Raw genomic sequence first — 25,683 nt, 5'->3', positions numbered from 1 at the left:
CCAGCCCGAGCCTCCACTGCTGCGCCGGCGCCCCGGTGCGGGGCACTCTCGGGCCAGGGACTCCGAGGCTGCGGGCGCGGGGCTGGCAGGACCTGGTGGCGGGGGTCCCACTGAGCTCCCGGAGGGGGCCACCAAGGGTTCTCAGCCCGCGCCGCGCTCCGCAGTCTGGCTCCGCCCGGACAAGGGGCTAGGGCGCGGCGGGGCGGGGCGCGCGGCCGAGGAGGTGATCTCACTCCCTCTCCCCCGCCTCCCCTGCGCTCCCCTCCCCCTCCCCTGCGCGCACGCCCGCCCCGCCCCCGCCGCCGCCCCACCGCCGCCGCCGCAGCATCGGCATCGCAGACGCGCTCGGGCGGTGGGTCCGAAGCCGGCGTGCGCGGAGGCTGGGTGGGCAGCCGGAGCGGCGGCCGCGGCGCAGGTAAGGCGGGCAGACCTGCCCTCGCGCCCACGTCGCAGCTGCGACGCCCCCGGCCCCCTGGCCCCCCGGCAGCCCAGCCCTGCCCCGGTGGCCAGAGCGGGGAGTGCCGCTCGGCCTGGCCCGCGGTCACGGGCAGGACGGTCGGAGCCCCACCCAGGCCGGGCACCCGGCTCCGGGCCCCGCGGACGGGAGTGGGGAGGAGGAAGGAGGCCAGGGGCCAGAGACCGACAGGTGAGGGGTACCTGGGCGGCGCCCAGAATGCCGACACGGGGAGGGACATTCGGGTGGGAGTCAGGCGGGGTCGGTGCGGGCAGGTGGGGGTGAAGTTGGCACGTCTCTACGAGTGTGTGCGTGTGTGAGAAACTGAGCGCAATGGGGCGAGTGACCCCCATCGGCCGCCGTGGGGTGTGGCCCTGGGCGTGGCTGCCCCTCCTCCCCAGGCCCTGTTAGGCTGAAAACCTGGCCGCCAGCTTGGTAGGGGGGAGGTTGGGCTAGGCTGCCCCTGCAATGGGGGGAGGGGAGGGCACAGGGCTGGACGCTGCCTGGCCCTCCGCCCCAAGCTGGGGGGGGGGGGGGGGCTTTGTTCTCCTCCCTCTTCTTTCCAGACCCCAGCCTGGACTCCCAGGGGCTCCCCTCCAAGCCTGCACCGGGACCAGGGTCTCCTCCCCAGCAGACCCAGGGTGCGTCTCTAGCCTCAGTTTCTGCAGGCTCTTGTGACCAAGAAAGGGTACACTGAGTGAGGTCGCTTGGGCACCCACTGATGTGCGGCTATGCACATGGGTGTAGAATGTGGGTCCGTTAGGTAGGGGTGAGGGAGAGAGGGCCTCGCTGGCTCAGGGCCAGGGATTCTGGAAAGCAGGATGCTCAGGGCCTTGTCTTTTGCCCGTTGCCGAGTCTTCCTACCTCTGTTTGGTTATGGGAGGGGTCTACAATTCCTATTCCCCCCTTCTTAGGGCAGATTTTTGGGGTCTTTTAGTTGGGAGGGGTTGAAAAGAGCACCTAGTACAACCTGCTGCCCCCTACAGGGTATCTGGCACCCTGCCCATCCCTTCCTGTCTCAGGGAGGCAGGCCCGGTGCCATCTGCCCACCCGAAGGAGTGGGGGCCTGGCACTCCCCTCCAAGTAGGTGCCCTGCTTCCAGTTAACTCCACCCAGAGGACAGCCCAGTGTCATCATTGCTGACTCACGTGGCCCAGATGGTGAATAAGCCAGTCAGCCTTTCTTCCCGTGAACCGCTGCTGAGCCCCATCTTTCTAGTTCCCTGCGGGGTGACTGGGGCGAGGGGCTGCCCGGGGTCTCCCGCCTCTTATCAGCTCCTTGCAGCAGGCGATGGGTCTCAGCGGGCCTGACTTCTCCCCTGCCACAGCACCCATGCAGCACCTGCACGTGCCCCCATGGGCTCCTGAGCCTTCGGGGGCTCTCGGCTGTCTCTGGCTACATGGCAGGTTCATGATCAGAGCTGAGACTGGGCCCCCCTCCCTGGTTCCTGGCCATTTCTCATTACTGCATCTTAGTCTCTCTTTCTCCGTACTCATTTATGTCTATGTTTGTGCCATCCCCAAAGTAATACATCTTATTGTGGTACACTTGAAATAGATGGAAAAGAACAAAAGAAATTAAGGCTCGCTCGTGATCTGATCACCACGGGAGAAACGCGCTCAGCACACCCCAGCCTCAGTCTCCCAGGTTTGCAACAGCCTCTCCCAAGAAGCTCTGCCCCGGTGCCCAGCCCCAGGCCCCTGCAGAGCTCTGAGTGGGTGCGAAGCACCCTGAAGTGGCAGGGTCCCTCCCTGCGCAGTACTGAGCTGCTCCCTGCCCCGGAGCCCGGGCTTGCGGGCGGGTGGTTATTCACTGGGCAGCTGCTCCCTGCCAGGGGCCTGCTTTGGCCAGGCTCAGGGCTGCCCCTGGAAAAGCCAGTGACAAACCGGACCAATGCTGTCTTTGTCCTCAGGGGGTGCGGATTGGTTTTCTTTTTTCCTTTGTGACTATCTGAAGGGAAAAGGGAGGCAAGGAGTGAGGAAGGGCCTTGTCTGAGGCCAACTCCGGCGGGCAGGGGTGCTCCAGCTGCACCCCATCAGCCTCTTTCGGCCGCAGGCACAGGTGCCTTCCATGGCACGCACTTGAGCCAGACCAGCTGTGATGGAGGAAGCAGCACCGTGTGCCATACCTGCTATTCCCCAGCCCAGTGACTTGAGACCCTCAGTCTCTCCCCTGCTTTGAGTCTCAGCCCTCTTGGCTATCACATGAGGGCACGGATTCCTTCATCTCCAAGGTCCCTTTCAAGGCAAACAGTCCGTGGTGCCACTCTAAATGGCCGCAACTGGAAAGAATGTCTCAGGGCACTCTTCGGGGCAGTGAGAGCCATGTGGCCTTGCAGAGTGGCCCAGCCAGGCCACGCCAGTAATGGCCTGCAGCTCCTGGCCAGCCTCCAGGAGAGCCAGGGTGAAGGTGTGATGGAAGCTTTTCCCGGACCTCCTTTGTGGGCAAAAGGTTTCAAGGGCTCTGGGGTGAGGAGGGGACTGGGTTCCCAGGGTGCCCTGGGGGAGAATGGAGTAGAGGTGGGGTCCTATGCATACGTTGGCCAAGATGGGCACCCCAGCCAACACCCTGCTCCCCTGGCCCCTCTGTGATTCAGACAATGGGGGAGGCGGGGGGCTGAATTCCCTTTCTAGAGTCCCAAGCCACCTGTTGTCTTTGCCCTGCTCCTTCCTCCCATGATGAGAAGGCTGGGTGTAGGTCCCTGGGTGGGGCCATCTGGAATGGGCCCTCAGCAGGCCCTGCCCCCTAGTTTTTCTCTCTCTTGCTTCCTCTGCCCTGCTCCTTGTCAGCCGTCCACCTCTCCGTGCCCCTCCATGCCATTACCTTTCCCCTCTCTGCTCACTTGGAGTCTCACTGTGGGGATGCCCCACTCCCTTCCTGCCTCTACCTGCCCCACCCCTCCCTGTAGGTGCCCTGGGGTCCGTCTCTCTGCTTTTGTCTATCTTCTCTCCCTGCTCCTCTCCCCTCCCATCCTCCCACCTCTCCCCTGCCCCAATCTTCACTGCCCTGAGCTTGGCCCTGAGCTCAGCATGGGGGCGACCACTCTGCTGCCCTGAGTGGCAGCCACCCAGCACATGTCCACTGGGTTCCACCCAGACCTCCTGTGGGGGCCTTGTCTGACCTGGGGGGTGGACAGGGGGCACCTAGTGGCCACCAGCCAGAGGACTGGGAGGCGGGCAGTTAGCAAGGCCAGCTGCCTTCTTCCTAGATATCCACAGGCTCTTTCTGGCTCCCTAAGGCTGTGGGCACTGTGGGCTGAGAGGGAGGAGCGAGGCGGGGTGGGGAGTTCCTCTGCAGGGGGAGGGGCTGGACTGCTGGGCTTTCCAGAAGCTTTTCTTTGTCCAGTGCCCCCCAAGGCCTCAGGAGCTTGCCTTTGCAACCCCAGGTCACGAAGCTGCAGAGGGAGCACCCAGCCAGTCCTGCCACTTGGCAGCTCATGCCCATCTCTGGCCCTAAACCCGCAGGGACAGCTGTGTTGGCCTCGGATTGGGTGGAGCAGGAGGGCGGCCTTCCGAGCCTGTCCATCTTGATGTCAGTCTGAGGATGGAGCTTGAAGAGAGGGGATGGTCCCCAAAAGCTCCCTCCCCTCAGCTCTCCATCTAGAGCATTCAGAGCTAGGCAGATTGGGAGAGGGCAGCTAGGTCTGGAGGTTTGCATGGGGCGGCTTTGGGCCTGTGGGTGTGCGTGGCTTCCAGTATGCCTCTTTGCATGTGTGGGGACCATATATCTGGTTGTGTGTGTGCATCTGTGTGTGTGTGTGTGTGTGTGTGTGTGTGTGTGTGTGTGTGCGCGCGTGTGCGCACGCGCACATGAGAGAGCATGCACACACATCCTCCTGTGCCCACCTGGGTCCCCTCGTATGCCCCGACTGGGCTTGTGCTGGGAAAGGGCGGGGCTGATGGTGGTGGCCTCAGAGGCTGGCACTCTTCGCTGCGTGACCTGGGGCTTCCCGTTGAGGGGGTGCCCTCTGGCCCCTCCCCTGGCCGCCTGTGTTCATGCCTTAGGAATGCTGAGGTCCTGGGGACGACAGAGCCTCCATTGTCTGCCCCCGGGCTTCCTGTGCCCCCTCTGCCCTTTAACCTTTTGGGAGTGGAGAGCTCCAAGGGGACTGGAGGGGCCTGGCAGTGTCTGAGCCGTTTCCAGGCGCCCTTGCCCACCCCCGCCTTGGGCCAGGTGTCCCGGGCCTGAGGGGTCTGAGCAGCAAGCTCCGAGGCGTGGAGCCAGCACCTCTTGCTGCAGGCCAGGCCCCTCTCACCTCTCCCTTTGCTTGGTACCTTCCCTGCACTGCCTGCCTGCTTTGCAGCCTCCTCTCGCCTCGGGGCCCGGAGGCAGGCCCTGCTAGCCCATAAGAACAGGATGTATGTTGCCCCCTCTGGCCTGGCCCCGAAATCCCCCTCTAACACCGGGTTCATTTCTCAGCTCGGGGGTTTCTGAGAATCCTGTCCAGAGCTGGAGGGAGGACTCTGAGGGCGTGGAGGGGGATGTAGCCTTTAGACCATGGCCATCGGTTTCCCCCACTGTGTGTGGGAAACTTGGCTGTAGCACTGGCATTTTAGTGGGCTGGGAGGCCTGAGTCTTGGCCCCTGCTCCACTGTACCTCAGTTTCCCCTTCTGCACGGGAAGGGAGGCAGCACTGTCCCTGAGCCTTGACTGGAGAGAGGGACCCTCCAGGTAGCAGAGGCCTCTTTGTGAGGCGCCCTGGGGCCTTTGGCTTCAAGAAGGGGGTCAGAGCAGCCCGAGGCTCTGGATAGCAGAGGAGGTGACCAAGAAACCCAGGTTGTCCATCAGCTGAACAGGGAAAGGAACATACCTTTTCTTGGATGGAGGCCTTGGATGGGGGTTTGTGTAAAGCCCAGGGCTGAGGGAGGGGATCGCTCCTGCTCTCTGCTGAGGTGTCATATGGGTCACACCCTACTTCCGTGTGGCCTCCTCCCAAGATTGCCCTCCCTGCTCCCTGCATTTGCCTGCCATCTGCCTAGCAAATAGGCCCTTCTCCAGGGGGAGGACGGCTTGGAAACCATCTTTGTCCAGGACCCTGGCCCCAGGAACACGAACAGGCATGTATGTTGGGGTGCCTGAGTCCCTGAGAGGTGAGCTGACCCGTAGAATAATCTTTGGAGGCTTTGGGAGCCTCCGCCCCATCTAGAACCCCACCCCTGCTGAGCGTCAGTGCCAGCTCTGTGACCTTGGACATGGTGCTGTGGTTCTCTGAGCCTCAGTTTCCTCATCTGTAAAATGAGGATAATGATAGTGCCTCCTTCCCCGGGGTTATTTTAAGGATTAAATAAGTGATGTGTGTAAAACTGCTTAGAAGAGCCCCTGGCATGTGCTAAGTGCTATCCGTGAATTTATTTAATAACGTGGGGAAGCTGACTGAGACGGGGGAGAGGGGGAGATGGGGGTGGGGGAGAAAGACTGTCTGTCCCGGCTGGTGAGAGCCCCCTTTCGTCCCTGGTGGAGACCGTTCTCCCACAAAGGGTAAACCTCTGTCCCACCCCTTCCTCCTCCTCTAAGGAGAATGGTCTATTACAGGTGAGCTGTCGTTGCCGTGGAGACCGCAGCCTTGAGGGGGCTGAGGGCGCACTCTTAGGGGGGCCCTTAGGGAGGGGTGAGGTGGGGATGAAGCGGCAGTCCTTTAAGACTTCCCGGCCCCCAGGTCCCTGTGGGGGCTCCCACCCAGCAGCCTCCTTTATGTATTATCTAAATAACCCATTAGGCTGCGGCAAGCTTTCCTCTTGGCTTCCCCCATCTCTGCCAGCGGAGGGAGCCGGGCTCCATCTCCATGGAAACCCGCCAGCCACAGCCTGCGGGGGAGGGCCACGAGGAGCCTTAAAGAACACAGTGCATGGGATGTAGGTGACACCCATACCCTCATATACACACCGACAGGCCCAAAGGCCCCCACCAGCCCTGCTGAGGAGGCAGCCCAGGCATGGGAGCCCCTATGTACCCCCTAGGACTATAAGTCCGCGCACCCGGCACCCACAATGACCATCTCACACAGCTGGGGCACTGAGCTGCCATCCTTGCCCCTGCTTGGGCCTCCCAGGGCATGGGGCGCTGCCCTGCTGTTACTTCTCCCTCTGGCAGGTGCATCTCTATCAGACAGTAGGGGCAGAGACGACCCCAGGCAGGACCTGAGAGCTGGCCTGGCATGTGTGCCATGAACAAATTCAGGGCACCCTTGGAGGTTCCCAGAGTGTGCATGTGTGTCTGTATGTGTGTATGTGTTCAGAGAGGAAAGCAGCCACCCCAGGACTCAGCCTGACTCCATGACCACCCAAGCCCCAGAGAGCAGAAGGGAGGACTCCCCAGGGGACTCGGGCACAGTGGGGCCAGGGTGTGCTCGGAGGCGGGGCTCCTCTGGGGTCCCATGGAGCCCCTCCCCGCAGGCTCCAGTGGGCCTTACCTGGTCCACCTTGGTGCCTGCCACACCCTTTCTCCCTGCCTGCCCAGCGTGCTGTGTGAGGCCCCAGGGGAGGAGCAGCCTGCCTTTGTTGTGCACACCCCCAGCACAGCGGTGGGTGTGCTCAGTCAGTGCCCGTGTGCCCGTGCACACAGACATTCACTGTTGTTCCTGTGGATGCATGGGCACCTCCCCGCAGCCAGCCGGCTGCTCACTCCACGGTACCAGCAATCTTGGAAGGATCTACTGGGGTCTTCTAGGTGCTTCTCCTTCCCCTGCCCGTGGGGGCTCCCACCTGCTCCCTGAGGGCCAGCTAGCGGTGGCTCATTCATCTTGTCTTACAACTACCCCCTTGGCCCCATGCCACAAGTGGCCAGAGACCTGCCGCTCTGTCTCTTGTCACTGTCCTGTGTTTTGTTTGTCTTTCTGGTCCTGTCGCACAGCTTCTCCTCTCTCTGTGTTTCTCTCTGCCCCGCCTCTCAGTCCAGCCTGACCTCCGAGCCCAAGAAGCCCCCTCCTCTGACTCAGGCCCATCTCCCCTCCTCCTTCCCCGCCTCTTGCCTGGCACACCCCCAAGGGACAAGGACTCTGCAGAGGCACTGCTAGGCCTGTACGCATGCCTGTGCATGTGCACACACACACCCTCACTCTTTTCGCTTTTTTGGCCATTTCTTATCGGTGCTCTCTGCGGCTGTGTCTCACCCTTTGTACTCCTCTTTCCTCTCCTCTTCCTTTCCCCACTGCCTGAGTCTCTGTTTCTAGATTTCTCTGTCTTGGTTACCGTGGCGGTCCAGTGTCTGTCTTTGTCTCCCGTTCCCTGCCCCACTTCTCAGCCTCTCCTGCTCCCTCCTACCTCTTTCTCACCCTGTCTGTCACCCTTCACTCTTTCCCAGCCTGCCCCGCCTTCGCAGACGTGGCCTTGGCTCCATCTGTACACCAGCTTGTGGAGCACTCCCCCCTTCCCCTGCCCCTGGAGGTGCTGATGGGCCGGGGCGGGGGGGGCTGGGGGGTGCCTGCTGCGCTGACAACCTGAGCTGCTTGCTCTGTAATTGCCTGAGGAACGGTGAGAGATCAGAGACTCAGCGGCACTGGGAGAGGGGGAGGCAGAGCCCCCTCCCAGCTGTCAGGGGCCTCTCAACCTTCTGGCTCCTGCCTGTCTCTAAGTGCCCGGGAAAGTGGTGAGCTGGGTGGCAAATACCCAGGAGACTAAACGAGGCCGGATGTGAGACTGTGGGGCATTGAGATGGGCCAGAGTGTGGGAACCAGTGGGCTGGAGCTATCGTAGTTCCCCTGCGTTTACACGTGGGGTACACATGCCAAACCCCATTCTGGGAGCCTAGATTTGGAGGACAAATGGAGGAGCTGGCATGACAGCCGTCACCGTTCCGGCAAATGGAGCACTCGGGCTTCCTGGCATACAGGAAGGTTCTTTGAGCTTCTCCTTGCTCGTTTCTCTCCCCTCCCCCTCCTAAGACCAGAGCTCTCAAAGCTCCCAAGGCTGCTGTTTGATTGCCTGCCCTCTGATCTGAGTCTCATACTGCTTCCTACAGGCCTTGAAGTTGAGGCCAAGGCCACCTAGAGCCCACCCCGCTTGCGCTGGCTTTGTAGGGGAAGGTGGGGGCGGGACAGGTCTGCTGTTGCTCCTCCCTTCTGGGCCCCAGCTCAGCTCTTGCAAGTTGGAGGTTGGCCATGTGTTCTCCACTTCCTACCCTATGGGTCGTTCTCTTGGCCTTCAGCCCATCCACATTGACCCACTTTGGTGCTTCTCCACCTCCCCCTCCAGCTTTGAGTGAGGGAGTTTGAGAGCTCCAAGCTGACTGCTATTTGCTTGTCACTTGCCGTCCATTTTCCCTGCCCAGTCCCCAGGCAATCTGCCACATTCACCACTCTTCTCAGGTCACCTTACACAAAACCACTTTGTGGCTCCTGGTTGCCTCCTGACAGAGTCGAGATGCCTTAGCACGGCCTTCCAGGCCTCCCCAACCACCCCTCCAGCATTCTCGATGAGGCTTAGTCCCTTCTGATAAGGTCCTGTCTGGGCCCAGGATGCCCGGTACAGACTTGGTGAGGGCATCCTGACCAGGACTCCAGCCTCTAAGCTCAGTCACCCAGCAGCCTGCCCTTGCCTCTCCTGCACTTTCACCACTAGCCTCTTTCTCACACCCCTTCCTGTTTGGAGTCAAAGCTGTCTGTCTTCTTCAGAGTCTGTTTCCTCTTCTAGTCATTGGCAGAGAAGCCTCCAGTCTTCAGGGCTCCTTGCATACAGGTGGAATATGGGCATGGCTGGTGTCACTTGAGCTTGGGGTGGACACATCTAGCAGTTAAGCCCTGAAGACTTAAAAAAAGACCCAGAAGCCGGGTCTGCCAGACACTCGAGAGGTGTCAGAAACACTGTCCCAGAGCTTTCCCTGACCCTGGCCTGGAGCATCTGGAAGGGGGAAGGCCACAGTTGCCACTATTGCCCCCTGGGGGCCTGAGAGACAGCAGAAAGGTGCTTTCCTCCTTCCCTCCCGCCAGCCACTTCTTGAGGACAGGCTTCCTTCCCCCTTCTTTCTTCTTTTTCCTCAACCTGTTCTGTGAAATGTAGCCTTCTTGGGCCCTTTTCCTCCCATCCCTGTTCCCACTTCCCAAGGCCCCATGCCCTCCGCCAGCATTTTAGGCCTGAACAGCACCCAGGGATCAGTGTTGGCTCTGAAACTCACAGCAGCAAGACTGCAACAAGAGTTCTCTACATATGTGTGTATGCCTGCTTGTGTGTGCACACAGACAGCAAACATGAGGATTCATCCCCCACAGATACAGACAGACACACAAGAAGAGGCACAGAGTCCTGTGTGCATACACGGCCAGCAGACCCATGTATTGATTCCCCAGACACACCCACGCATGAGTGCACGTCCCTCGCAGAGAAGACACACAAATGAGCTGCATGCACACACAGAGTCATATAAATACTGATGTGCTTATTTGGCTACATGCAGATCTAAATCCACATTCATGCCCACAGGCACCTGCTTGTTGGCACATCAAATCACACATGGGGATGGCATGCACGGAGCGGCCTGTAGCATGCCCAGGGGAGCTGATTGGGGCAACAAGTTGATGCTGGAGAGGCAGCTGGTGGGGAAGGCACAGACAGAGTAGGAAGGGAATGAAAGCATCCTGGAGGCCCAGCTAGTGCAAAGTGTCTTCCAGGTTTCTCCCTCCAAGGTGGGGGGAGGGAAGGATGGGGGAGCGGGCCAGCTGGGGGTGCGGCTGGGGGCGGGGCCAGGAGCCCGGGCTCTCCCAGATGTTAGTCACTAACATCGGTCCGTTCTCTATTCTCTCTTCCCACACCCTTCCCTTCCCTCCTCCCCTCTCCTAGTGCCCCCACCCCTGACTCCTGCCCCAAGCAGCCCACCAGCCCCCTTCCCTCCGGTGATAGCCTGAGCCAACCCGGCCGGCTGTGCCGCGCCGAGCTGCCGGCACCGCCGGGAAGATGGCCATGGCGCTACGGTACTTGTGGCCTCTCCTCCTGTGCAGCCCCTGCCTGCTCATCCAGATCCCCGAGGAATGTGAGTAGCTGGAAGGAGCCTCAGCACCTCCCTCCACCGCCGCGCTGGGCTCCTCTTTATCTTCTGCCTTCTCATCTCCCGGTTCCGGACACTCACCCCTTCACGCCTCCTTCCCTGGGTGCAGAGTGAGCAGGAGGTACCCAGGACGTTGGGTACCTCTGAAGAGAAAGACGGGGTGGAAGAGATGGGGTGTGTCAGCACCACGGACAGGGAAAAGAGGCGTGGGCGGGCTCGTGCGATTTCAGCACCACGGACAGTGGGCGTGACGCTGGTCCGACCTCTGTCCTCTCCCTCGGCCCGCCCCCGCCCCTTTCCTCCCGCAGGGGTGTGGCGAGCAGGAGAATGGGGCAGTCCCCAGTCCTCAGCTAGCTTGTGCAAAGGCCTGGACTCAATTCTTTCTCCCACTTTTGACCTGCATAATCCCACCTTAGGCCCTTGGTAGTCCTATCTGTGAACTGAGACAGGAAAAGACACCTTGCAGAGACCTAGCAGCCTTCTGGATCCTTATGATTTGATGTGTAGTTATTTGGTGGGGCTGGAGGGGTGGAGCTGCTGGAGCATTATGTTTGTAGGGGGTCACGGGTAGGTGTGTGGGTGTTGGGGAGTGTGGCTGGAGGGTTGTGACTGAACATGAGCATTTGTGTTTGCTTGTGAGTTGGACAAACTGTATATTTGTGTGTGTGGTTGTGATTGACTGAGTGGGTATTCCTGAGTGATTTTGATTTCCCGTGTGGATAAGTTTGTGAGTCACTGTAGTTGTTACTTAGTGGTCAGGTTTGTGGAGGTCCCCGACTGAGTATTTGGTTATAATGAGTAGTGTGTGCATATGAGTGGGGCCACATGTGAGTACCTGTTTGTGTGGGGGTGGGGGTGTTACTGTGATAGTGTTTTCTCCTGAGTGTGAGCAGGAGATATAAACACACTACTGTAAGTGGCTGTTGAGCTTGTGTCCGGGACATTTCATAGGGTAGCATTTGTGTATCTTGAGCCTGCTCCTTGGTAGCTCCAATCTCTTCCCCCCTCACCTTGCCACCATTGTCCCTGAGCCTAGATCTGGAAGAAGCCAGTGTCATTGAGAGACCAGCTGGGGGCTGGGGATGGGGAAGACTGTTCATGCCAGGAATGGGACAGGGACTGAGGGAGGCGGGCTTGGAAGGCACCTGGCATTGGGAGGGCAGTGAGCGTTTGGAGGAGGCGGAGAGGGGCTGATGGGACAAAAGTTGGGGTCGCCCTGTAGATGTGCACACTGAGGTCCATGCAGTCATGCCTACACAGACTCCCTCAACTACAGATGTACGTGGATGTGCGTATGGGTAGATGCAGATAAGCCACCTGTATCCATCCAAGCACAGAAATACATAAGGGGCAGAGATCCCAAGGGGACATACAGGAGGCACACAGACACACACAAGTGAGGGGTTTAGACACAAAGGAACACAGTGAGCCACACAGATACGGAGGTGGGTATACAATACAAAATTATACACTGAATGCAAGCATGCACACATACAGCCTTCAGATGTATTCTGGCAAGGCATACCCGTATGCAGACACGCTGGCAGACACTCACAGGCATACTCCAGTGTCCCCCGTGGCACCCACACACATGCCCGGACTCACACACGTGTGCTTGTCCTCCTTCCCCCTCTGTCTCCTCTCAGTTGCTTTTCAGGTCTCACCCTGGGCATCAGCCTGCCCTGATACCACACAGGCTGGGCCGTCTGGCCAGGTGTGTCTGTGTGGAGGGCCAGGGAGACTAGGAGAAAGGCAGGAGTGAGGAGAAAGGAGCTGGCTGCCCTGGGCACTGGCTGACCCTTTTATCAATCCAGTACAACATGGCGGGTGGCCTAGTGCCTCCCTGGTGCAACCTGTCCTCCTGCTCGGGCTCTCTCCCTTTCTGGCCACTCCAGGCCCCTTTGTCTCTTTTGCTTTCTCTACCCAGTCGATTTTCCCCATCCTGTCATCCCTGTCGCTGTCTCTTGCTCTTGGGCTGCCTGTACTGGCCCCTCCCCAGCTCAGGGCTCCCTCTGCAGTGTCCCCAGGGAGCCCCCTCCTCTCTCCTGGGGACCCTTACACTGAGGTCTTCTGCAGAGGCAGAGCTTTCAGAGGCAATCCACTGCTCGCCTCCCCTTCTTCTCTCCCCTCCTCACGGCCACCCTGGCCGGTGCCAGGCTGAGTCCTGCGTCAGGGGCAGTGGCTCTGGGAGGAAGGAAGGGGAGAAAATGAAGGCTGGCGCCAGCCCTGCAAGCAATGAGAACGCAGATGCAGTGAGGCCTTTGGGAGGGTTTTGCAGGGAGGGGGCAGCTGGGCTCTGAAGGCTGGGCCTAGGTAATTGAAAACACTGAGCTCTGCTAATTGGATTAGGAGGGAAGCAGGCTGAAGCAGGGGAGGGTGCCCTGGCTGCGGGCTGTCTGCCTCCTAGCCTTCTGAGGCATCCTGGGTGAGGTGGGGGGCAGTTCTGCAGGCCCTGCCAGGTGGGTGCCAGAGTGTGTCCAAAAGGCACTCCTTGTTAAAGGCATGGATTTCTCTCTCCCTGCCAACTAGAGCCGTGGCCTGGCTCCCCTGGACATTGCCCCAGCCTGGGATGGGTGATCCAGGCTCTGTCTTGTCCTTCTGGGTCTTGACCTGCCACAACTCCAGCCTGGCATGTGCCCCCGTGTTACCCGGCCATAGCCTCCTCTCCCGCATTCCCCTTTCCCAGGGGTCTGCACACGCTTACTTCTTCCCATGCATCAGGCCCCCTGCTGGGGCTTCGTGTCAGCATTTCTCTCCACTCTCTCCCTTGCTGCCTGGATTTCTCAGATGAAGGACACCATGGTAAGTTAGGGGGCGAAGGGAGTGTTTCCCAGAAGGCCCGAGGGAGAGGGAAAGAGGGGTGCTCAGCTTCCCTGTGTGCCGTGTGCCCTACGTGGGTTGTCGTCTTTTCTGGCTCTTGGGTCCTTGTCCCGCCGTCACAGCCTGTCCCTCTCTCACGCCTGTGTGGGCCATCTTTGTTCTATCTCTGCCCTGGCCTGGCTTGTCTCACTCTTTTCGCCGTTTCTCTCTGATGCTCTGTCCTCTCTGGGCCCCTCTCCCTCTGAGGAGTTTGTTGTTCCTGGTTTCCGTGCCTTTGGCTTTTGTTGTCTCTCATTTCTTTGTCTCTCTCTTTGGCTTCATTTCTCTCTGGTAGGCATCTTTCTTGGTAACTTTTGTTGCTGTCTTCTCTCTGTTCTCTTTCTACATTTGTGCCATGTCCCTCTCTCTCCCTCTTTTCACGTCCCACATGCCTGTGGCTGAGCTAGTTGGTCTTTCCAGCTTGTTCTTCCTCTTCCCCCATCCCCATGGCCAGGGGACCTCTAAGGGCTCTAGACCCTGCTTCCTTCATGATGGGACAGGGGTTGAGGCCATAAGACCAGCTAGACACCATCCTTACCACCACTCTCCCCATCCTGTCCCCAGTGATGGAGCCACCTGTCATCACGGAACAGTCTCCACGGCGCCTGGTTGTCTTCCCCACAGACGACATCAGCCTCAAGTGTGAGGCCAGTGGCAAACCCGAAGTGGAGTGAGTGACCTTCACCCTCTAAGCCCTGTTGTTGACAGCTGACCTCGGCCACCAGCCCTCATGCCTCCTAGGGCCTCCCAACTTCTGAACCCAGATGCCCCAGATCCCCCCCATCACCCTTGGTCCTGGCCCTGTCCCAGCCTGTCCCAGCCTGTCCCCGGGGGCCCCTTGTCTCCGGCCTGTTCCAGCCCCTGTCCCGAGTTCCAGGGACTCCGGCCTCTGAGCCCTTTCCTGCCCACAGGTTCCGCTGGACTCATGATGGCGTTCACTTCAAACCCAAGGAGGAACTGGGTGTGACCGTGCACCAGGAGCCCCACTCTGGCTCCTTCACCATCACGGGCAACAACAGCAACTTTGCCCAGAGGTTCCAGGGCACCTATCGCTGCTTTGCCAGCAATAAGCTTGGCACCGCCATGTCCCACGAGATCCAGCTCATGGCCGAGGGTGCGAGGCACTGCAGGGACCAGGGAGGGCCTGGGGCACATGAGAGGGTCCCTGAACAGGTCTCAGGGAGCTCATGTGGGAGTTCAGGCTGGGAGCCACGCTCTCTCAGCTGGTTGTTTAGAGTGCCGAGGGGACAGGGTGCCCTGCCAGCCTTCAGCCACCTTCCCCCTACCCTGTTTCTTTCCCCACTGTGTTTCTGCTCGTCTTATCTCCCCTTCTGTGTCTTCTTCTCTGTGCTTTGCGCCCCCTTGGCCTCGGAGCCTGCCACATGGTGGATGCTTGTGGGCTCCGGCATGTTGACCAACAAGGCTGGAGGATTGATTCTCTGCCTGCTTTGCCTCTCCCTCTGGCCTGCCCTGTCTCTGTCTGAGTCATTGCCTGGGCTTGGGCTTCTATCTCCTCTCCATCTCCGCATTGCCATTTCCTTCTCCACCACTTTTGGGGCATCTCTCTCCACCTCCCCCATGGCTGTGTTTCCTCTTCCCTCTGCTTTCTCCTCTTCCCTCCTGCTTCCATACCTCCACCTCTGACCTGGCCTCTCCAGCTCCCTCCTTCCTGCTCTCCAGCTCTGTCTCTGTTTTTATCTGTGTCGCCCTTTCCCTGGGGTTTTCCCTCTGCATTCCATCCTCCCTGAGCTTTCTGCCTCCCGAGCACGCTCCTCTCCCCTCTCCGCCCCTCCGGTTACCTTGGGAACCGTTGCCATGGTTTCTGTGTCAGGATGATGGAAGGGTCTGTGACTCCCGCATCCCTCTACAGCTCCCCTCCCCCACTGCTGCACCTCAGCCTTCCCCCCACCCTTCTTCATCCCGTCCTCAGGGGTGGGAGCTGAGAATTGTGGTGGATTAACCCTCCACAGCCATCTCACCTCCTCCCCGTCCTCTCCTCTGTGTGGAGTGCCCGTCTCCACCTTGAGCCCAGAAAGGACCCAGAGTCTCTTCCTCCCTTTATGTGAACTACCTCATGGCCTGGACATCCCTCCTCCTTTTCCCTGCCTTGGCCTGTAGGAGACTTGGGACTCACTGTGCCAGCCTCTCTGTCCGTTCTAGGTGCCCCAAAGTGGCCAAAGGAAACAGTGAAACCTGTTGAGGTGGAGGAAGGGGAGTCGGTGATTCTGCCTTGCCACCCTCCACCCAGTGCAGAGCCTCTTCGGATCTACTGGATGAACAGCAGTGGGTGCCCGCGCGGGGCTGCTGCCTGGTGTAGGGGTGTCAGTGGGTGTGTCTTCCTGGATGGGGGTCCTGACCTCTGCCTCCTTGCACCCCACCCCCACAGAGATCTTGCACATCAAACAGGATGAGCGGGTAACAATGGGCCAGAACGGCAACCTCTACTTTGCCAATGTGCTCACCTCGGACAACCACTCAGACTACATCTGCAATGCCCACTTCCCTGGCACCCGGACCATCATTCAAAAGGAACCCATTGACCTCCGAGTCAAGGCCAGTGAGTCCCAAAGGCTCTGATACACCCCGCCAAACACACACACACTCCTCTCTCACCCTCAGGCATCACACATGGCCCATCTCATAGCTCAGACAACCTTGGTCTTCCTCGAGGACAGCTTGGCTCCCACATCAACCCTGCCCAGATCCTTTCCCAGGTGTCAAGAGCAGAGATGGGGCCCTCCCTTTGACAGAGAAGGAAACTGAGGCCCCAGGGGCTCTCTGGTGTGTCCAGAGTCGCCCAGCCTGGTAGCGTCCTGGGTGGAGGGAGGAGTGGACCGCGCACCCACCCCCATTCTCCTCACAGCCAACAGCATGATCAGCAGGAAGCCGCGCCTGCTCTTCCCCACCAACTCCAGCAGCCACCTGGTGGCCTTGCAGGGACAGCCACTGATCCTGGAGTGCATTGCCGAGGGCTTGTGAGTCTGGGCGCCCTAGGTGGGGCCGGGATGGGGCGGGGCCTCTGCCGTGGAGCAGGGCTGAGCGGCCTTGTCCTCTCTCTCCTCTTCTCTCCTCCCTTATCCTTCCTGCACCGTGGCCCCGGGCAGTCCCACGCCCACCATCAAGTGGCTGCGCCCAAGTGGCCCCATGCCATCCGACCGAGTCACCTACCAGAACCACAACAAGACCCTGCAGCTGCTGAATGTGGGAGAGGAGGATGACGGCGAGTATCGCTGCCTGGCTGAGAACTCGCTGGGCAGTGACCGGCATGCCTACTATGTCACTGTGGAGGGTATGGTGCCCCTGCCTGGCATGACCCCCCCATGCCATTGCCTCAGCTCCCCAGAATGACCTCTGGGGATGGTGGTCTGTGATGCCCACTGTCACAGGGGCGGGTGGGCTCTGGCCCAGGGACAAGAGCTGGCTGCAGGCTGCGGGCTCAGGGCAGCTCTCCCCTTCCTTGCAGCTGCCCCGTACTGGCTGCAAAAGCCCCAGAGCCATTTGTATGGGCCAGGAGAGACCGTCCGCCTGGACTGCCAGGTGCAGGGCAGGCCCCAACCAGAGGTCACCTGGAGAATCAATGGGATCCCCGTGGAGGGTGAGAGGGCCTTGGGCAGGGGCAGGGAGCATGGGGGGCCCTGGAGACTGTGGGAGATGGAGAGAAGTATGAGGAGGGGCCTTGGCGAGCCTCACTGCCCTGCCCCGGGCCCGTGGGGCCCACCTGCTGCACACACAGAGCTGGCCAAGGACCAGAAGTACCGGATCCAGCGTGGAGCCCTGATCCTGAGCAACATACAGCCCAGTGACACGATGGTGACCCAGTGTGAAGCCCGCAACCGGCACGGGGTCCTGCTGGCCAATGCCTACATCTATGTCGTCCGTGAGTGCCAGCCAGCTTGGCCTGCCTGCCATCCCCTCCTTGCCTCGTAGCCCCGGGTCTGTCCCTGTAGTCCTTCAGGCAAGGCCACCAGACCAACTCAGCCAGCAGCTGGTTTGTCTGCCGCGGCTGTCCTTCTCCTTGCTGGGGCCCTGCACCCAACTCTCGCCTATCCTCACAACAGTGGGGCTCAGGGGTGGGCGTGGAGGAAGGGCAGGGTCTTGTCACCACTTACAGATGAAGAAGCAGCCTCAGAGAGTGGTCGGGCCCAGCACATGTCACTGAATGGAGGCTCACCCTGGAGCCTTGGGAAAGACGGGCTGGGCCAGAAGGGCTTCTGGGAAGAGGTAGACTGTCAGTGGGGCCTCGAATAATTAGTAAAACTTGAGTGGCTGGGACGGGAGGCACATTGGAGGCAGAGGGGACACTGTGGCTGAAGGCAGAGAGAGGCTCAGCCTGGGCGGGGCCAGAGCTGGTCACGAGGAAGCAAGATGGACAGGGCTCTTGGGGGCCTGAAAATGCCCGGTGCAGTCAGTGGCAGCTTCCAAAGTCTGTGCGCCCTCCTGGGAGAGGCTGCTCTGCCGAGCCCTGCGTCTGCCCCCCAATGCCCCATGGGCTCTCTCCTGGCCCTGAGTCCTGCCCTGTCGCCCATGACTACTCCTCCCCCAGAGCTACCAGCCAAGATCCTGACCCCAGACAACGAGACGTACATGGCAGTTGAGGGCAGCACTGCCTACCTTCTGTGCAAGGCCTTTGGAGCACCTGTGCCCAGCGTCCAGTGGTGAGTGCCCCCTGCCCCAGCAGGGGGCAACCTGTAAGCCATCTTCTGGCCCAGGGAGCTGGGGAGGGCAGGGGAGCCCAGCCTGCGGGGATCTGAGGCAGGCCACCCTGCTCGCACTAGGCTGGACAAGGAAGGGAAGACCGTGCTGCAGGACGAGCGCTTCTTCCCTTACACCGACGGGACCCTGGGCATCCGAGACCTCCAAGCCAACGACACTGGACACTACTTCTGCCAGGCTGCCAATGACCAAAATAACGTGACCATTGTGGCTAACCTGCAGGTCAAAGGTCAGATGAATCCCTTACTCCCACTGATGTAATCAGCAGTGCCTCCAGGCTGGGGAGTCAGGGTCTCTGGAGGACACCAGAGTGACCCTCCCTTCCCATCGTTGCCCTCAGATGCCACTCAGATCACGCAGGGGCCCCGGAGTGCAATCGAGAAGAAAGGTTCAAGAGTGACATTCACGTGCCAGGCCTCCTTTGACCCCTCCTTGGAGCACAGCATCACCTGGCGTGGGGATGGTCACAACCTCCAGGAGCTTGGTGACAGTGACAAGTGCGGCCCCAGCCCCAACCTGGGTTTGGTGGAAGGGGGCAGAGTGGGAAAAGCAGAATGTCCAGACCTCCTAGCCTCATCCATGGAGGAGCCCCCCTACTTTGAGAGGGAATGTTCTGGCAGGAGAGGAAAAGGAGGAGAGCAGAGCGCAGATGGCAGGAAGTGGTGCATGTGCTGGGAGCAGAAGGACAAACATGCCCCCCCGCCCCCTCCAGGTACATCATAGAGGATGGGCGCCTGGTCATCCACAGCCTGGACTACAGTGACCAGGGCAACTACAGCTGTGTGGCTGGCACCAAGCTGGATGTGGTGGAGAGCAGGGCAGAGCTCCTGGTGGTGGGTGAGTCCTAGGATGGTATCGGGCTCAAGGCCTGAAGGTATGGGCGGCACAGGCCTCCGGGCACAGGAGCCCAGGCTCACGCTGCAGGGTCCTTTCGAGCTGGAGGTGGGGGGTGGCCAGCTCGAGAGTGGGCCAGAGAATCCCCCCTCCATGGCCCTCAGGGAGCCCCGGGCCGGTGCCGCAGCTGGAGCTGTCTGATCATCACTTGCTGAAGCAGAGCCAGGTGCGCCTGTCTTGGAGCCCCGCCGATGACCACAACGCCCCCATCGAGAGTAAGAGGCCTGAACGTGGCGCACCCACCTCCTCCACCGCCACCCCTGCTAGTCCTCCCTCCCACGGGTCTGCCTCTGCCCAGGGCCGGGGCTCCGTGGCCGCCCACCTCACCTGGGCATGCACCTGTGTTCTTGGGCTCACGGTTCCTCCAGGAGAGCAGACCTGTACCCCCATTGCCCCTCCCTGACATGCCACACACTGGTGACTCCATTGCCGGTGCACTCCTTTGCAGAGTATGACATTGAATTTGAGGACAAGGAGATGGCGCCTGAGAAATGGTACAGTCTGGGCAAGGTGCCAGGGAACCAGACCTCCACCACCCTCAAGCTGTCACCCTATGTCCACTACACCTTTAGAGTCACTGCCATCAACAAATACGGCCCTGGGGAGCCCAGCCCGGCCTCTGAGACTGTGGTCACACCTGAGGCAGGTGAGCCACCTGGGAGGGGGCCTCAGACACCAGGGCCCCAGGCTGTGCAAGGAGGGCCTGAAGGGGTGACCGTGCCCAGCTCCTCTGCTTCCAGGTTATAGCAGAAGAGAGTTCCCTCAGGGCTGCTGGCTCCTGGCTTCCAGGGCCAGAATGGGCCATTCCTTCCTTGGTGCTCAGCCTTCATCGCCTCAGCAGGAGCCCACAGTGTTGATGTGTTGACACATTACTTTCCAGCCCCGGAAAAGAACCCTGTGGACGTGAAGGGGGAAGGGAACGAGACCAACAACATGGTCGTCACTTGGAAGGTGAGGGGCCCAGGGCTGAGCTTGCCCCTGGACATCAGGCCAGGAACCAGGGGCTCACTGCTCCCCCTGGCTGTGCTAGGGACCAGAGGGTGACTGGGGACGTAAGGCTGGTCGGGGCTGGGCTAGGCAGCTGGTCACAGGAGGGGGGTGCTCTTGGCTGATCAGTGTCTCTTCTGCTCACCCCCTCCAGCCGCTCAAGTGGATGGACTGGAATGCCCCCCAGGTTCAGTACCGCGTGCAGTGGCGCCCTCAGGGGACGCGGGGGACCTGGCAGGAACAGATCGTGAGCGACCCCTTCCTGGTAGTGTCCAACACGTCCACTTTTGTGCCCTATGAGATCAAGGTCCAGGCCGTCAACAGCCAGGGCAAGGGCCCTGAGCCTCCGATCACCATTGGCTACTCTGGGGAAGACTGTGAGTGTGTGGAGCCCCTGAACGCCCAGCCCCGCCCTCTCAGTGCATTTCCTTACATAACCAAAGTGCCATTATGAAAGTCCAGAAACTTACCATTGAAACAATACATTTATCTAGTCGGCAGCCAATATTCAGTTATATCAAAGGAAAGAAGCGGGACAATAAGACCCATGCCAGGTCTTTCCTTTCCTTGAATCTGGAACGTTAGCAGATGTTAATTTTGATCACCTGGTCAAGGTCTTTGCCGGTTCCTCCTCCGTGTAGTTACTATTTTCTCCCTTGCAACTAATAAACAGTCTGCAGGGAGAGACCCTGAGACCAGGCAGCCGCCCTGCTCATCAGACTGCCTGCCCCCATCTGGGCTGGCCTGAGTGCCGCAGGCCCTCACCCATGTCACCTGCTATTTGCAGACCCCCAGGCAAGCCCTGAGCTGGAAGGCATCAAGATCCTCAACTCAAGCACTGTGCTGGTCAGGTGGTGGCCTGTGGACCCAGCCCTGGTCAAGGGCCACCTCCGAGGATACAATGTAAGGGTCCAAGGCATAGGGGCTGGGTGGGAGGGTGTCGCTGAAGTGAGGTGTGAGGTCACCAGGAGTGACAGGATTGGGAGTGGGCCTCTGCCACCTGCTAGCCGCTCTCCCAGAAGTCCTTGGGTTGGGAGGAAAGGGTCGCCGTTGAGGGCAGTGGGGAACATGCACCCAGGGGTCACTGCTGGACGCCTTCTGCCCCTACTGGGTCTCCTGTACCCCTGCAGGTGACGTACTGGTGGGAGGGCAGTCAGAGGAAGCACAGCAAGAGGCACGTCCACAAAGGCCACATGGTGGTGCCCGCCAACGCCACCAGTGCCATCCTGGGGGGCCTGCGGCCTTACAGCTTCTACCATCTGGAGGTCCAGGCCTTTAATGGCCGAGGTCTGGGGCCTGCGAGCGAGATGACCTTCCACACCCCAGAAGGAGGTGAGCCTTGCATCCCGTGCTGCTTTCCTCTGCCTTCCTCCCCACCCCAGGGGTGGGCCAGGGCGAGGACCTGCTGCTCGTCTCTGCCCCACAGTGCCCGGCCACCCTGAAGCACTGCACCTGGAGTGCCAGTCAAACACCAGCCTGCTGCTGCACTGGCAGCCCCCACTCAGCCACAACGGCGTGCTCACTGGCTACGTGCTCTCCTACCACCCTCGTACGTGTATCCTGGGCCCAGAGTGCCAGCCCAGCCCAGCCAGGAGGTGGAGGGGAGCAGGGTGGGGTGGGCAGAGCCGGCGACCAAAGCCAACTCCCCACCTGCCCTCGCAGTGGACAATGGGGGCAAGGAGCAGTTGTCCTTTGACCTTCCGGACCCTGAGCTGCGTTCGCACAACCTGAGCAACCTCAGCCCCCAACTGCGGTACCGCTTCCAGCTGCAGGCCACCACGAAGGAGGGCCCTGGCGAGGCCATCGTGCGGGAAGGAGGCACCATGGCCCTAGCTGGTGAGCTGGGGGATGTTAGAGGCCTCGTCAGGCAGGCAGGCCCAGGAGGGTAGGCCTCGGGCTGCCTCGAGGTCCCACACCCTCCTCTTGCTCCTCAGGAAACCGAAGTTTTGGCAACATCTCGGCCATGGCTGGCGAGAATTATAGCGTGGTCTCCTGGGTGCCCAGGGAGGGCCGATGCAACTTCGGGTTCCAGATCTGGTTCAAAGCCTTGGGGGGTGAGCACAAAAGAGGCCCCTGGGGCAGGGGGAAGGGGGGCTCTGGGCCCAGAGGGGCTGGGGGTGGCGTGGAACCAGGGTGCTTCCTGGCACCCCCCGCTCAGGCCTGCTGCCCCTCACGCCCACAGATGAGAAGATGGGCGCTCGTCTCACACCGCAGTCCGTCAGCTACAACCAGAGCTCCTACACACAGTGGGACCTGCAGCCCGACACCCACTACGAGATCCACCTGCTCAAGGAGACAGTGCTCCTGCACCAGATGGCTGTGAAGACCAATGGCACCAGTGAGGCCCTGGGGGCCCACTCTTGGCTACCAGGGAGCCATAAGCACCGCCCAGTTAGCTGCCCCTGGTCCCCGGCATGGCCACCACCGCCCCAGGCCCTATGCCACAGCTCCTCTCTCCACTTCCCAGAATTTGGGTGCCCTTCGGCCCATGATGGGGAAGTCCAGGCCCTAGAAATGGCCCCTTCCGGTATCCTTCTGTTTTAACTGTTTCCAGTCCAGTCATTTTCGCACGAGGCCCTTCTTCCTGCCCCTGCCCCCCAGGGGGTCCCCCCGTGTCAATTACAAGCATTGCCTCAGCCCCAGATCATTACTCCCCCCGGGCCCTCTAGTGTCTGCGGGGCTGGCCCTCACCCTGCCCCTGCCCAGTCTCAGGGGACAGAGGGCTTGTGAAAGGATGAAGCCAGCGGCTCTGAGTGAGGCCCGTACACAAGGCCGTGAGCCTGGGGCATGGGCTTTGGTTGGGTGCTGTGGCCCCCAGGGGCCCTTGAGTCTCACCCAGGCTCTGTCTTCTCTGGTCTCCCGCTCAGGCCATGTGAGACTCCCTCCTGCCGGCTTCACCACCGAGGGCTGGTTCATCGGCTTCGTGAGCGCTGCTGTCCTCCTGCTCCTCGTCTTGCTCATCCTCTGCTTCATCAAGCGCAGCAAGGGTGGCAAGTATTCAGGTAACCCCAACCCCAGGGCTCAGGTGCAGGGGCAGAACTGAGGGGAGAGGGGAGCCCAGGGCCACTCTTCATCCCTTCTACGTGTCCTCCTCAGTACCCGAGCCCCTGGCAGGATGGCATGGGCATGTTGGGGACAGGCAGGGGGCCCAGAGGGAGCTTCTGTGCAGACCGGCGGCAAACGGCAGCCAGGCCCATGTTGGGGGAATGGTATACCCTTGAAGGCATCTTGGCTTCTGAGAGCTGCCGAGGCCGAGAGCTAGGGGCGCTTGGAGCACAGAGGGAGAGCCACCCCCAGGTCCCCCACCTGGGGATGGGCCCAAGTGTCCAGGGACAGGCTGAGGGGGCAGGAGAGGAAGCTGGGCCCTCTTTGTGTGTCTCCAGTGAAGGATAAAGAGGACACCCAGGTGGACTCTGAAGCCCGGCCAATGAAGGACGAGACCTTTGGCGAGTACAGGTGAGCTGGGGGTAGGAGCGGTGCAGGCGGCCGCCTAGCACCAGCCTCGCTGTCTGTCATGTCTGACCCTGTCTCTCTCTCTCTCCTCTGTGCTGCCGGTTGATATCAGGTCCTTGGAGAGGTAAGGCAGGGTTGGTGGGAAGATAGTATCAGACCCCAATGGCCGGGACCCTCCTGTGGACAGTGTGTGCCTGGGAGTGCCATAGGTCCCCACTTACCAGGGCTCCTTGCTTCCCCAGCTCCCTGGCCTGACAGCTCCCTGTTTTACTTATTCATTACTTTTTTTTTTTCTGGTGAGGAAGATTGGTCCTGAGCCAACATCTGTGCCAATCTTCCTCTATTTTGTATGTGGGACGCCACCACAGCATGGCATGATGAGTGGTGTGTAGGTCCACGCTTGGGATCTGAACCTGCAAACCCTGGGCCGCTGAAGTGGAGTGCATGAACTTAACCACTACACCACTGGGTGGCCCCATCAGCTCCCTGTTTTAGGGAGAAGCTAACACACCCCAACTCGCCCTTCCTTCATTGACACTCACCTTCTGGGCCTGCCTGTCACCTTCTCAGCTCCTCCTCTCTGGGCTCTGCTCTTGTCCAGCTCACCTATAAGCGAGGAGCCAGGCCCCTTGAGCCCCCCCAGGCTGAGTGCCCACTTGCTCCCTCACATCCCCCAGGATCCTAGGCATGCCCAAGCCTTTCTCCCCAGTGGTATGCCTGCTCCCTGCCCTCCCAGGTGTGTGTCAAGGATGAGGACCTCTTCCCCAAAGCATTCAGAGCACATGGAAGGCAGGTGGAACTTGGTGCTGGGGCTCTGCCCTGCCCCACCCCCCAGCCACGCCTCCTCCTTCAGGCCAGCACCTCCCAGCTCCTGGGCTCTGCTGGGCAGCCTCCCACTCCCTCCCACCCTCTGTCCCTGCAGTGACAATGAGGAAAAGGCCTTTGGCAGCAGCCAGCCATCCCTCAACGGAGACATCAAGCCGCTGGGTAGTGACGACAGCCTAGCCGACTACGGGGGCAGCGTGGATGTCCAGTTCAATGAGGACGGCTCCTTTATTGGCCAGTACAGCGGCAAGAAGGAGAAGGAGGCGACAGGAGGCAATGACAGCTCAGGGGCCGCCTCCCCCATCAACCCCGCAGGGACCTTGGAGTAGCAGGATCCAGCCAGGCAAGGCCAGGCAGGGTGCAGCCCGGGCCGGGCCGCAGGGCAGTCAGGCCAAGACCCCCAAGGCTGAAGCCTGTGCTGGGTCCCTGACCTTGGGACTGAGGCTCCCCTCTCTCTCCACCAGGCCACAGCCTTGTCCTCTGGTCCTGGGCCCATGGGAAGCTTGAGTCGGGGGCCAGAGGAAAGGAGCTCACTGCCTCAGATTCCCTTCTGATTCCCCTGTCCTCACTTTATTGCCAAAACCCAGCTGCACCCCTTCTTGGGCACACACTGCTTTGCTCCAGCTCGGGGGCCAATCACCTACACATCAGGAGCCTTCAGGTGCTGCCTTGCCAGCCTTTGGGCAGAGAGAGGCCATGGTCAGGGGAGAGGAAATGCAGATGGCCCTAGAGGGGTCTCCCAGGTGCTGCCTGGTCAGGCTCCTCAGAACCAGGGTTGGCACCTCCATCCGCAGCCTGGCTGGGACTGGGGACAGAACTCGGTGTCCCCACCATCTGCTCCCTTTTCTTTGCCATCTCTGCTCCAACTGGGTGCAGAGGAGGCCATCTGGAGAGCCCAGAGTCCCCACCCGCCAGTATCACCCTCCATCAGCGCCACTCCTCCCGCTGGCCACCCTACCCTGCGGCCACCTTTCAGGAGCTCCATACACATGCTGCCTTCGGTACCCGCCAGACAACATCCAGGTGGCCTCTGTCACTGCCGAGTGTAGGGCAGGCACATTTCCTCCCCACCGCGCGGGCCAGCCTCTCTCCTGGCCGCCACCATACCCCAGGACCCCTTAGCAACCCGCCCACCCCCAGTCTCACCAGTTCCCTTCCTCAGCCTCCCCTGCCCCCACCTAGGAATGTAAATACACCTTGACTTTGAGAGTTTGTCCCCGTGCCCTCTCCCTGTGTGCCGCTAGCGTGTAGGCAGATGTCTGAGTCTCTAGGTGGTTTCTAGGTTTTATAGCAATTAGCTTTGATGATCCCATCCCAGGAAAAATAAAAACAGACGAAAAAAAAAAGGAAAAAGGAAAGATTGGTTTTCCCATCTCTGCTGTGCTCCTGCCTGGCAGCCCCGGTCTCCCTGTACACCTTTGCTTGGTCTGTGGATGAGCCCTTTACAAAAAACAAAAATATATATATATGTACATAAATATCAGATTATAACAGGCAAATAAAAACCTGGAAACGAAGAGAAA

The 25,683-nt window shown here is 60.4% G+C and overlaps 1 protein-coding gene across 8 annotated transcripts; it reads left to right on the top strand.

Annotated features, from left to right (window-relative positions):
* Nucleotides 1-25,683, top strand: L1CAM (L1 cell adhesion molecule). Of its 8 annotated transcripts, none has more exons than XM_023633348.2 (29): nucleotides 282-415; nucleotides 10,225-10,414; nucleotides 13,217-13,231; nucleotides 13,853-13,958; nucleotides 14,200-14,402; nucleotides 15,449-15,571; nucleotides 15,675-15,845; nucleotides 16,152-16,263; nucleotides 16,393-16,577; nucleotides 16,752-16,883; nucleotides 17,022-17,165; nucleotides 17,832-17,943; nucleotides 18,064-18,230; nucleotides 18,342-18,498; nucleotides 18,714-18,838; nucleotides 19,000-19,110; nucleotides 19,344-19,541; nucleotides 19,776-19,846; nucleotides 20,037-20,259; nucleotides 20,670-20,785; nucleotides 21,013-21,214; nucleotides 21,309-21,431; nucleotides 21,545-21,718; nucleotides 21,817-21,936; nucleotides 22,065-22,220; nucleotides 22,750-22,884; nucleotides 23,266-23,338; nucleotides 23,448-23,459; nucleotides 24,258-25,683. In XM_023633348.2, the coding sequence occupies exons 2-29, from the start codon at nucleotides 10,339-10,341 to the stop codon at nucleotides 24,487-24,489; spliced, it is 3,774 nt and encodes a 1,257-aa protein (XP_023489116.2). In that variant the 5' UTR covers nucleotides 282-415; nucleotides 10,225-10,338; the 3' UTR covers nucleotides 24,490-25,683. The 8 variants fall into 8 exon arrangements, with proteins under 8 accessions (XP_070114782.1, XP_023489116.2, XP_023489119.2 ...); XM_070258678.1 differs by lacking the exon at nucleotides 13,217-13,231 and adding an exon at nucleotides 1,021-1,095 and having other exon boundaries at nucleotides 324-415; XM_070258679.1 differs by lacking the exons at nucleotides 13,217-13,231; nucleotides 23,448-23,459 and adding exons at nucleotides 1,021-1,095; nucleotides 2,012-2,101 and having other exon boundaries at nucleotides 343-415.

Source organism: Equus caballus, chromosome X (assembly GCF_041296265.1).
Source record: "Equus caballus isolate H_3958 breed thoroughbred chromosome X, TB-T2T, whole genome shotgun sequence".
NCBI classification, from domain to species: domain Eukaryota; kingdom Metazoa; phylum Chordata; class Mammalia; order Perissodactyla; family Equidae; genus Equus; species Equus caballus.
Note: the sequence above shows the minus strand (reverse complement) of the source record. Positions and strands in the feature narration are given on the sequence as shown.

Coding starts and splice junctions, on each gene's coding strand:
- L1CAM (XM_023633348.2), top strand. CDS start 10,339: ATGGCCATGGCGCTACGGTACTTGTGGCCTCTCCTCCTGTGCAGCCCC. Junction 18,231..18,341: donor GGCTAACCTGCAGGTCAAAG/GTCAGATGAATC, acceptor CGTTGCCCTCAG/ATGCCACTCAGATCACGCAG. Junction 22,221..22,749: donor TGTGAAGACCAATGGCACCA/GTGAGGCCCTGG, acceptor TCTCCCGCTCAG/GCCATGTGAGACTCCCTCCT.